General features: G+C 36.4%; 1 protein-coding gene across 15 annotated transcripts in view; it reads right to left on the bottom strand.

The window, feature by feature from the left end:
• Ptprk (protein tyrosine phosphatase receptor type K) overlaps positions 1 to 12,769 on the bottom strand; it is a 498,623-nt gene that overhangs the window by 39,750 nt on the left and 446,104 nt on the right. For 10 of the 15 annotated variants that reach the window (XM_063232882.1, XM_023564542.2, XM_063232877.1 and 7 more), the window contains exon 14: positions 835 to 973. In XM_063232882.1, the coding sequence (XP_063088952.1) occupies positions 835 to 973 (139 nt within the window). The remainder of the gene's footprint in view (positions 1 to 834; positions 974 to 12,769) is intronic. The other 5 variants (XM_063232878.1, XM_023564539.2, XM_023564543.2 and 2 more) reach the window with 1 other exon arrangement.

Below are 12,769 nucleotides of genomic sequence, written 5' to 3'. Positions count from 1 at the left end.
ATTCATGAAGTAGAACCACGTCTCTACAGAAAGCTGCTGGAATGTGTAATCATGTAAAGACCACTGAAAAGTTCCTCTAAATTGTAGTACTATCCAACACACATGACTGGACAGATTGGAGTACTGTATTAGTTCCTAAGACAATGATTTACAGATAAAACTTTATACTGTGATCAAAAGCTTAATCACAAAGCTCAAAATTATATACTTTTGAATGTTTATCTTCAGGAATATAAATTAATCTGCAGAAGACAGCAGTTTAACTTTGAATAAGTCTTAATATCTCCATGTAATTCCAGAAGATGGCGATATTGATTGATATAATAGAAAAGATAATGTTCAATAAAAATTTTACTCATTTGAAAATTTGTCAGTGAATATTTAATATAAAAAGTAATTTAACAATGTATCTATTTTTCTTATATCTCATTTACAGCCAAGATGGAGAAAAATATAGCATAAGAATAGAAAATAATTCAGAGAATACAGCCTAAGCATCACAAAAATATCCATGTTTTGTCGTTCTTAATAACACACGAAATACCAGATAAATTAATGTCTCAAGTACCTCCTCCTTTCCAATATTTACATTTTCACATTAATTTCAAGATTAACTTAACAAAAAGAATACGCTTAGACCCAAAACTTAATTGCAAATAACCACAGAAGAAATTATTTAAAAAGCATGAGTAATAGACCAGGTACCAGTTATCCTTGTTAAAATTAAATTATTTTCCTTGTTTGTTCTAATTTAAAAGAAATTGAGGGAGAAAGGTCCCTTAAAACTGGTGCCATCAGTGTAAGAACGTGGTAAAGGAGGATCTCTGATCTTACCTCTTTTTTACAATTAATATGACGACGAGGAGGAGGAGGATGAAAACCAGAATTCCAGCACTAATTCCTGCTATTTTCACCACTCTGTCTGTCTGCTTAGCTGGATCTGGGATCACTTCTGGTTCTTCTGTTGCTGCTGCTAAATGAATCAGGAAAATAAATTACTGAAAGTAGCTAATTATTACAGAAGAGAAAACCATGCCTAGCTAAAAGTTGCTATAACAAGATACATTCTTGTACTGAACAAAAATAATTTAAAAATATAAATACAGAAACATGCTAAGCTCCAATGTGAGAAATTCAAGGTCAAACTAAGGGAAGATCTTTTAGACTGGAGTGTTTTGTATTAAAGAGAAGTAAAACACAATGATGCTTGAATTGCTCGGTTCTGCCCTGCGTTGTTCTATTACAATGTCCTCTTTTATCTCATCTTCCCCTATTTTTAAATTAATCTATTTTCTCTCATTTTTTTACTTAAGGGAAAACTAAATTAAAGAATAACAGGACATATTATAGTAACTTTTTGTTGTCCTATTAACCTGACTTGAACCCCAGTATTGCTCTCCCCATCTTGTTCTGTCTGATTATTATATATTCTATTTTGTTTGATAGTATCAAGTTTGAGGGTATAGACAATCACTTTGAAGGCAATAAGATATACTATGATGCCCAATATGGATTGACTATCATCCTTTTTTTTTTTTTTTTGAAGTCCTGTAAGGTCCTCAGTGTAGATTTTGTTGGTTTTGTTCCGTATTGTTTTGATCAATTCTATTATACCTGATGATATAGACAACTCAATTTAAAAATAGCAAGAGGCACAATGGTAACTACTTTTGATCACCTGGTATTCTATTTTTGCATCACATGCTATGCCCACCCTTCTGTTCTAACTGACTCTGATTTGCTTAGTCACATTTGCTTTTATTCTCTTCAAAAAAGTAATAAGAACCATGAGAGTAATAAAACCCAAAAAGTCTAATTGTTACTGTAAAAAAGAGAGGAAAGTAAGGTGGACTAAGGGATATAACCGCAGATATGTTCGAGAGTTTAGGATGGAAAACCATATAACTGAGCTTTTGTTGGATCATTGAACGGAACTGTCTCCAATTTCACTGTATGAATGTTCACTTTATATGCTTTAATTTAGTGATATGGACAACTGTTTCTGGGAAGATAATGTGTAGCTGTTAACTGGTGATTTTGTACTGTGTATATATTTTTCTAGAAATACTGTATTATTTGTACCCTTTTACTGCATTGTTTTTTTATGTCCTTTCTTTTTTTTTTCTTCTCTCTTTAAATAAAAAAAAATAAAGAGAATTAAAAATAAAACAAAAAATCTGTATCAAAGAGAATGGTGAATGACCTTTCTTTAACGTTCTGTAAGTCAGAATGCAACATGTTTAGCAAATTATACATTGGAAAGAGATGGGTTCAGACTTAGAGATCTGTCTTTTTATTGGATTGTTCTGACTGACTCAGTGCAAAGCCTGTGCTCCATGCTTTAAGACAGTGTCGGTTACACTTGGCTGGGGTACACTGAGTTCATTAAATGCTTAGTCCAGCTCCTGGGCAGAGGGGCAGGAAATTCCACATGCAAGATTTAGGATGAATGCAGGCTTAGCAGAAGGAAAGAAGGAACAGCAAAACGGAAACATCCAGGGATCTTTCACTTTTACTCAGTAAATACATCCCAGATAATGCAGTTGAAAAAGTTTTCTCTCTTCTCTCTCTCTGTCTCTCTCTTTCTCTCTCTCTCTCTCTCTGTCTCTCTCCCACCTTTACACAGCCTCCCCCATAGAGTGTACAATTAAAATTAAAAGTTTCACAAGTTAGAAAAAAATTAGAAATACAAAATCTCTCCAGGAACTTTCTGAACAGTTCCCCTTCACTACATTTACCTTGAACGCGGGCTAAGAAAAAAGTATTATTATCTGTAATTTATAGATACAAAAGTCTTCAAGGCTTAGAGAATTAAGGACAGATTATAAATTGTTAAAGGACAGAGACAAAATCTAAGATGCCATCAGTATTTTAACACAGTTTCCAGATCTGTGGCCCCTACTGTCAAAAATGTGTGTGACAGGAGTCCACAGGGTTTTAAGATTAGGTCCATTTGGGGACAATGCCTTAAAGTGTCTGCCACAGCCCTTTGCATCTGGATAGAGCAGATACACAAGCCAGGCTTCAGGTCTAAGCTCTTATCTTCCAATGGACCATGTGCATGTCCTCTTTAAAAAGTTATAGTTTTTCATCCAGCTTTCTTTAGACTTCTTTCCTGCCAAACCCCACCTCTGTACATCTAAAAGTCTGCTCTGGTTTCCCTACCAGCTACAATATCAGTCCAAAGGGGACTGAGTGAGTTATTATTATTTTTTTTTCCACATGAGTATTTAAAAGAATAATTTATTCTAATACTGTTTTATAAAATGGTTATTTAAAGAAAAGCTAGTGAGAAAGATACAGTTTGAAAAAAACCTGTTAGAGAGACCACAACTGTATAATACAACTCACTATATTTCTTCTTAGTTTTATTTCCATTGCTTACCATCAAACTTTCCTACGGACCAGTAATTGTTGACTACACAACCACAAGCAGAAAAAGCAAGCCTTTGGAGTATGTTTCTCCTGAGCTTTCCAGTAAGCAAAGGAGTTTTCCTTTATGACAATACTTCTCAAGCACAGAGGCTGCAGGGAATTTCAAACATCATGAACAAAGGTCACTCAGTGTTCACCACGCTTCCAGCTACCTAAGGTTCGCAGTCACCAACATGTGGAGCAAATACGTTGGCTATTTCTTCCATCTAGAGGTTAGCTTTAGAATACACACATATCTATATGTAATATAGTAGAAGCACTGAAAACAGGCAGAACACATTCCAAAGTTGGTTATAAAATCTAAATTCATTTATTGCTTGTAATTTCTATATTAGATGGGTTTAACACGGATACTTCTAATGGGAACGGAAACAGAATGTTTGCTGTAGAAATCCCCAGAAGAAACTTCAGTCTGTGAACAAATCTTCAATATCCATTCATTAAAGCCCATTCTCAGCTTGTCTTTGCTATACTTTTGTCTAAGAGAGTCATAGTAGCAATGACTTTGTGATTTTCTTATGTAACATGAGTAACAGAATTAAATGCTTTTGGCAATTTGCTTGAAAATCACTTCTTGTTTGATGAGGTCAAGATTTTAAATATAATATTTTAATTCTATGAGATATGATATAATGGAATAACTGTCTAAAGATATTTGGTCACATTTAGATTGTTATATGTATTTTTTTAAAGAGAAAAAATAAAACAAAATTTCAAAACATGATAATTAGAGGGTAACAATAGTTAGTGCATTGTGTATTTTTATATTCAAATTAGTTACTCAGAGGGCAAGGCATCTGCATTTAATTTTCCAGAAAATATTAGCACATAGCTTTCTTTTCAATGAACTCAGAGAAATTAGTAGTGTAACTATTTTAATTATTGTGTATATATTTTCTTCCAGTGTCTCACACTAGGGAGATAATATGAAGTTTACACATGCGAATTTGATTTATTTCACTTATGAATATGGTCTCAAATTGAATCCATTTACCTATAAAAGTCTCAAGTTTGTCCTTCTTTATGCCTGAGTAGTGTTCCATTGCATAGAAACACCACATCTTTTTATCCACTCCTCAGGTGATGGACATTTTGGTTGTTGCCAAGATTTAGCTATTACAAGTTGCACTGTGATAAACATTGGCGCACTGATATCACTGTGGTACAATGTTTTTCATTCTTCTGGGAAGATACCCAAAAGGGGAATAGCTGGGTTAAGCAAGACCTCCAATTCTGGTTGTTGATTTCCACAGTGGTTGCACCAGTCTACACCACCAATGATGGAGAAAGGTTCCTTCTTCCACAGACCCTCCAGCATTTGTTATTAATTTCTTATAGCCACTCTTTCCTGCGTCAGGATAGCCTATGATATTTTATAAGACTTCACAATGCTCTTGTGGGCTGTAGCAAATCTTTACTTTTTAAATCTGCCAGTGAACATTTGGAGTATTCCTTCATATTCTTAAGCCAAGAGCAGCACAGTTCTTTGTGTATATGCACAAAGTGTGAAAAAAATAAGATGGCAGAGATTCATTTTTACTTAGCAAATTCATGGATGCAATTCATAAATTCATAGCTAAAGTAACTTTACAACTCATATTCTTGCTCCTATTTCTTAAACAAATAATTGAACTCAAAATTTAAAACTAACAGCTACAATCAAACCAACAAAATCTCCTACTTTCTTGATGGCCATTACAGAGGAAAGCCTCTAAACAGTTGAACTCACAGTATCTTCAGAGACACTGTTACTCAAATCCGTCCAGTGCTCCTGGTTCCACCTGGTGCTTCCTTTCTCAGTGTGTAATTCTTCACATTCACATCTCGGTCATTTATTACACTCCCGAATCAGGCACCCACTTACCTACTTCCTAACAGCAACAAACCACCATCAACAGGGCTTACTAATTATTTGCTTCAATGGGCTCAGTCTCCTAATTTTATGCATCCTTTAGAAGCATTTGACTTTTCCCGCACTGCCCCTCTTTTTCTGTGGCTCCCTCTACTTAGGAATCTCCTTATTTTCTTATGATGCTGGCATATCTTTTCAGATCTTTGTTTCCTTCTCCTCTATGCCCAACCCTTAAAAGTAGGTGCCCCTTTGAGTTCTGCAGTGGCTTTGGGCTCTTGGCAATGATTTTCATACTTTCTGGCTTGGTGATCTTGTTCACTTCTGGTAACTTCAGTTATCATCTTCGCTCATTGCTATCAAGTTGATACATCTCTAACCCTGTTTGAACTCTTTAAGCCATGTAGTCATCGAATGTTTATGTCTTCACTTGCCCATGTGACAGTCACCTAAACACACCAAACCTGAATCAGAAACTTTTCTCACCAATGCTTCAGTTCCTCCCTCTCACTGAATGACAGGCTTATCTATACAGTGGTTTCTGCTGGAAACTAGGGCACTATGCTTTATTCCTTCTCCTCCTTTTACCTCTCGAATGGATAAATACATATACAAGTTTAGATGTTTTTGAAAGTGAAAGGAGACAGTAATTATGACATGACTATAAGCAGAAGTTGCCACTGACTCAGATGAGCATGGATACTTTACTACTTTCTCATGCAGTTAGCAACAAAGCAACACTACGTCCTCTAAGGCTTGTCTCCCATCTTTCCACTCACATTGCTCCTCTCTGAACTCAGGTCAACAGCATCTCTTCCCCAGATAACACTGCAGCTGCCTATCTTATCCCTACTACACGCTTTGTTCATTCCACATCAAAAGTCAGGCAACAACTCATTTGGATAATATCACTTCACTGGGTGGAGTCCTCCAATAGCTTCCCGCTGGTAAGATAAAGTTCCTCAAAGTAAAACTTATATTTATTTTGTTCACTATTGTATTTCCAGGAGGGCTTGGAAGGGAACATCAGCACAAAAAATCAGCTGAATAAATAGAAAAATAACATTAATCTTTCCTAGAGTGTAATGATGTACATAAAACAAAACAAAACAAAAATAGCTGATTTCCTAAAGAGGCATGGGTACATTTGATCTTGTTGTTTTGGATGTAAGCCTAAAATGAACGGTATATATATTTCTGTGTTAGCTCTAGTATGTGATGGTTTGGTGTTGAGCTTTTGCTTCATGGGGCTGTTTCTACTATCAGCCACCACCGACAGCCAAACCAAAATATCAGGAAATTCTAACATTCTGGACAGCACAGGGTATTTGCTACCAGCAAGGCTCCTTCTAATTTTTAGCTCCTTCTCTTGTATAAAGAAATAATTGACTACTTGGATGTTAGACCTAAGAAAGTCATCCTGAGTAAATACAAATAATTAAAAGCTTGAGAATAAAACTCAGCATGCATGACTTTCCTATATCACATTATAGGGTTATAGTCAATTTAAATCTCGAATAGATTTGCCACCTCTTGGAAAATAATGGAACATCTACATTATGACTCATGTACTTATGTAATATCGATATGGAACAGAAGTAGCTTTTTAGATCTATGCATCAATGCAAAAATTGTGTTTAGATAATTGAAGATTTACATAGGAAGTAAGAGCTGGAACATTTCCCACTGCACATCATACTGAGGAACAACTCTGCATCACTCCAAGATTCTTTGTTGTGGGAGCGAGTCAGCATCTCTCACAGCTTAATGTTTGTATTCACATAATAAATTAATAACACAATTTACATTATGTATCTTTTAGAATACCAAGTGGCATCATGATCTGAAAAGATTTTATAAACCGAAACACTTGTATTGAGGATCTTCCTGGCAGATATGACCTAGAAGTTAGTCCTTTGGATTCCTCGTATAAAAATGCAAACCCATGAACAGTAAAAGTGACATTACTGAAAAATAGCTTTTAAAAAATCTTAGCAGTCTGTCATATAAATATATAATGATGGGTTTTGTAAAGTACATGTTATTAATTAAATACTCTGCCACAGCGGATGCCAAAGCCTTAGGGGCATCCTGAAGTATGGATTATTTAATTCAATCATCCTTTGAAGTCCTTTGGCTTCATCATCTCCTACAATCTTATGAAAGTTATCCACTGTTAGATTGTTAACCATAAAAAAAGGCTCACTCCAAGATTTTTAGAGGTGAAATAATACAGCTATCTGTAACACAAAATCTCTTTAACAGCAGCTGGAAAATAATTTATTCCAAAAATTTTGGATGAGCAGGACAGAACCTTGGGTCTATGAAGACTTTAAATATTTCTATGAAATAAGAAAACATTAATAGTACTTGAAAGCAATCATGCACTGGTTGAGGCATTTCTACACCCAGGCTTTCTAAATTTGTTTTAAAATTACAGATTAAAATGTTGTATGAAATTCTGAAGAGATGATGTAAACAGGTAATTTTTTTAAAAAAAAGTGAGAATCATGGTTCCCAAGTGTATTGAAAGGTAAAAATGTGGACAATATTACTTTGCTTCATAGCAACTCACAGGCAATTCTCTTATTATATACACAGATTTTTGCCATGGTGTTTACTTAGCTAAACACATTGAGAATTGGGTAAGATAGAGCCTAGTGTGCCATCTGACTTTTTAAACACAATTGAGTGTAAGTGCTAAGTTGTCTCTGAAATTTGTCAGGGATTCTCTGTTCCAAATTCTCCCATCTTTAAGACCTAATTATCTTGATTTCCTACTAACTCTCCTGCTTCCTATATAGGCCTTCTCAGATTTAATCCATATTTTGCTACCAGGTTGAGTTTCCTAAAATGCAAATGTAATTAAAGAACTACTTTTTAACTTCTTTAAATTCAAAAGGAAAAGGCAAAAAATATATCAGCACATGTAAGGTCTTTCAAGATCATGCTCCAGGCAACCTCTTCCACTTCATCAACTGAAAATTCCTTTAGGGAATTCATAATTATTTATAGCCATTCACTACCCATAAGTAATCAGGTGGTCTTTTTTCTAATTCATGCAGAGACTCGTAAACTGTGGCTCGAGTTGTATCCAGTCCACTTTGACTTAAACAAAGTTTGTAAATATACAACCTTATAAAGTAGACTGAAAGAAATTTCTACCATTATGTACACTTGCCATCAGGATATGTAGACACCCATTTAAATTACAACTTAAACCCTTGTGTCATGAGACTTAATTTTTGTCAAACTGGTGATAGAAAAAGACAGACAATATGCATCTATTACTAAAGTGATTTTTGAAATACTTGAAATGCTGAATCTGTTTCTTCTCTGAAATGCTTAGTATTATCTTCAACTTTTTGCTTTCTATGCTTTTCTTTTCAATACTTGATATGGATACTAATTCATTTATATGTGGCACTGTGGCTTGTGCTAGATGTTCCTGGCAGAGCCTCATAAGCTTGTGGGCGGGGTTTTTCAGAGGTGGCTGCATCCAGGATGTGTGATGCTGCGATTAAGTATGTGACGCTGGGAAAGGTGTGTGCTGATTGGATCGCCGCAGTTCTGGGTATGGATAATGGGAGGGCCATGTGGATATGGATAGTGGATACCCAAGGAAGGGTGGCCAGAAGTGCTAAAGCGCAGAGGCAGCTGCTAGTGCTCTACTGCTTTGCTGCCCTCTGCCCACCATGAACCGTTTCTCCTCTGCCATGCCTGCCTCAAAGTCGGCCAACTGTGAACTGAAAGTTCAAACCAAACAAACGTTTTTCTCCTTTGTTTTTGAGTGTCTGGTATTTTGTCTCAGCAATGAGAGAGAAAAGTAATTAAGACATATGTGGATGTGAATTCTTTATCACTTTTTTGCATTGCAAAATCTTTTCTCTTATTAGACTGTACAGAGAAGGGAATCAAATCCTTTCTTTTTAACCTCCTAAATTCATGGTTAGGACCCTAAAAACAAAACAAAATAGATTAATAAGACAAAAGCATGACATTCTATTTAATAAAATTAGCTGAGATATGAGAGCCTTTGTAAGGAAATGAAATACCAAAGCCATAGTTAAGCTTGAGTGTTTTTTACGAAAGGACTGATGAATGGTGGGTGGTCAGAAAGGAAATCCTCTCTAGTTTTTATGGCCTACATCAGGGAAGAGGGTGTGTAAAGCACAAAGAGACTTCCTTGCTTCTTCTGTTCTTCTACTAACTTTTCAACTCAACATATTTAATATGTGAAGATACTATATTTTGGAATAATGTGTTGTGAATACCATCAGTGGCTTTTCCCCTACTTTATTTATAGTAAATTGGTACACACTGGTTTTTAATTTTAATGCAGTCAAATATATCAATTTTTTTTGTAAAGGTCAGTGCTTAGGGTTGAATCAGGCGTTTTCCAAATGGAATTCAAGAAATATTTCCTTCTCTCTTTGAAGGTTGTGAAACTATGTATTTCATATAACTTAATCCTGGATTGATGCTGACTGCTTTCAGAGTAAAATATACAGGAGGGATTTACAGATTTCTCCTCTTCTCGCATAAATAGCGAGTTATCAGTATACACCATTTAAATTGATCCAATGATTAACAAAGCTGCTTCTATGCTCAATTAATACTGTATAACTGCAGAAGTCACTTTCTGGATTGTCCATTATTTCTTAAGAGGCAACAAATCTATTCATGCTGACATTACATGATTTAAATTACTTTACTTTATAGTACATTATTATCTATGAAAGTCATGTTCCCATGACTAATTCTATTCCTGCTTGCCTTAGCTCTTCTTTATATTGTACTCTCAGATCTACTCTTTATTTAACAATTTATCTTTTCACTTCTGTCAACCCTGTTATTAAGTTTATTTAGGGTTATTTTAGATTTGGGCCAGTATGTTTTTGTTTCATGAAAGTACCGTTTCATCATTAGTAGGTGGCCATTAGTTTTGTTATTCCTGATAGCATCTCCGTGATTTTTATGATTTGTGATTTATTCCTGTAAAATGTTTTCTGTGCAACTGTTTTTATTTTATCCTCGGCAGTCCTGATATCTGCAGCCCTTTGAGGACTTAGAGCTGGTGTTTTTACTAACTCACACAATGAGTTGCTTTAAAGAATTCTCAGTGACCTCTGATGGTGAGTTAATTACTTTATGTTAGTCTGTGGGAACCCCTGAGACCTAACTTGATCATGCTTTCATCTAGAACAGAATTTGCATTTTCTTATACTTGGAGCCAAGGTACCACAGGATGCAGGCACGTCTGCCAGCCCTGAGTCACTCGGGCTGGACAACACTCTTATCAGCCCCCCAATCAATGCTTTGGGGAAGCATGGCTTTAGCATCCCCCTCTAGGGACCACCAAAAGCTTCTGGTTCCTGCTCAATGTTCTCAGCTTCAATCACACACATTTATTTATTAAATGTATTTGTTTCAGAAGGTCGGTCCTTAGCGATATCTCCTAGCTGTTGTGAGGCCAGCAGAGTCTCTAATGATGTGTTCTGCCCCAGAGTTCCTCTGAACACCTAGCCTGCCAGGCTCTCAGAACTGGAAGACAGACCATGGGTTCTGACATTATTTCCTTTCTCCAAGACTTTATCTCATCTTTTAAATTTCAGCTAGTCAGTGTTCCAAAACCCACAAGTGAAACTGTGCTGTAAGCATTTTCAGTAAGTAGGCAACATACACAGAGGGTAAATTGAGGGCAGAAATACAATCTCTCTTCCTCCTCTTTTTCCTTGTCACTACACTGTTATTGTTATTAGTATTATTAGCAGTAGTATTGGAGAGCAAACTGAGGACCTTGCTTGGTACCACTGAGTCCCCAGCCCTTATTTATATTTTTAAGGTCTAATGAAGCACACAGTGATCAACACATCGTGAGTGGTAAATCATGCACATGTCTAACAAGTCAATCACAAACAAAAATGCTTATATGTCAAGGTATATTAAATAGATATATTTAGTTGATACATGCCTAAATAAGGGAATATATCATCGAACAAATACATTAATTCTGCAATAAACTAATTTATGAAGCTTGTGACCCTAGTTTGAGAAGAAAACATCTAATCTACACAGTATTACCTGATAAAGAACTCTAACATACCTGCGAAGCACACTCAGAGGAAACACTCTAATCAAGTCAAACTAAAGTATTTGGCTAAAAGAAAACTATTATGCTGGACTTGAATTCCAGTCTCCTCACTTGCTAGTTACGTTACTTGGGTAAGTTATTACATCACTATTTCTCAGTTTTTCCCTTAGTAAAATGGAGACAAATAAACACGTCTACCTTCTGGGTTGATGGAAAGGCCAAGTGGGTTAAAATACACAAAGTGCTTAAAATCCTACCTGCTATTTCACTTAATAAAGCTCAGTAAGTGTTAGGATGTATGATTCAAATAAAATTCTTTTCTAGACCTAGATTTTTTTTTGAACTGTACATATTTATTGTGACCTCAAATGGGCAGCATTAGATGGAGGTAAGCTCATTTCTAAAAATAGTCACAGGTACTATCGTTCATCACCTAACACATATTGGGTACAGACACTGTGCTAGACTAAAAGAATCAGAAGTACACGCAGGCTCTTCTGTTAGTGCTGTGCGGTCTGGCAGACAAGGGCCAAATACGCACCCATGCCTACACATTGTTTTCAGATTCCAACCAGTGCAACAGGAGAGGCTCAAGAGGGTTCCCACACAGGACAGAGAAAGGAATCTGGCTTCCTGACATCTAAGCCGGTTCTTCAAATCACTCAACACAGAAGCACAGCTGGGTTTTATAAAAACAAATAAAAAGGGGCTGGGGATTTAGCTCAGCGGCATAAGTGCCTGCCTTGCAAGCAGGCAGTCGTGAGTTCGATCTCCGGTACCGATAAAAATGAAAAAGACAAAAAAACCAAAAACCAAAAAACCCAAATAAAAAGAGAGAGCAAGGAGCAGGTAGGTGGCCCTGCTCACAGTACAGCCTGCACTAACCGACCTCCCCTCTGCTGCTTTCGCTTTGGAGATGTGGGGTGAGGCGCCTGTCCGTGTGTCTGTTTACTACTGTCCTCTTACCAGGAAGGAATGGAGAGAGGGAAGGAAGAAACAGAAGAAACTGAGATGGATGGATGGAAGCAAGGAAGGAAGGAAGGAAGGGAGGAAGGGAGGAAGGAAGGGAAGCAGAGGGAGAGCCACTACCTCCCAAAGAGAAATCAGAAAATTTGAAGACATAGAAACACAAGTAAGTTTGTTATATCAGAGCCTTTCAGGAAAATGGGTCAAGGTGCTTCGAAAAAGTCATAAAAGCAATTTGGCGGGGGAGGACAGAAAAAGAAAAAGAAAAAGAAAAACATTCTGCACCCTGCCTTAAACGCAGGAGGACTTTCTTCTCCCTTCCCCATTCCTTTCCCACTCTTCTTTCCTTCCTTTTATTAACTAGATAAGGTTGCCGTTGGCCAAGGCGTATGTCTCGCCCATTTCTGGACCCTGAAGACTTGTGG

The sequence above is a fragment of the Cavia porcellus genome, unplaced genomic scaffold, assembly GCF_034190915.1.
Source record: "Cavia porcellus strain 051 isolate PalLab524CR breed Dunkin Hartley unplaced genomic scaffold, mCavPor4.1 scaffold_22, whole genome shotgun sequence".
NCBI classification, from domain to species: domain Eukaryota; kingdom Metazoa; phylum Chordata; class Mammalia; order Rodentia; family Caviidae; genus Cavia; species Cavia porcellus.
Note: the sequence above shows the minus strand (reverse complement) of the source record. Positions and strands in the feature narration are given on the sequence as shown.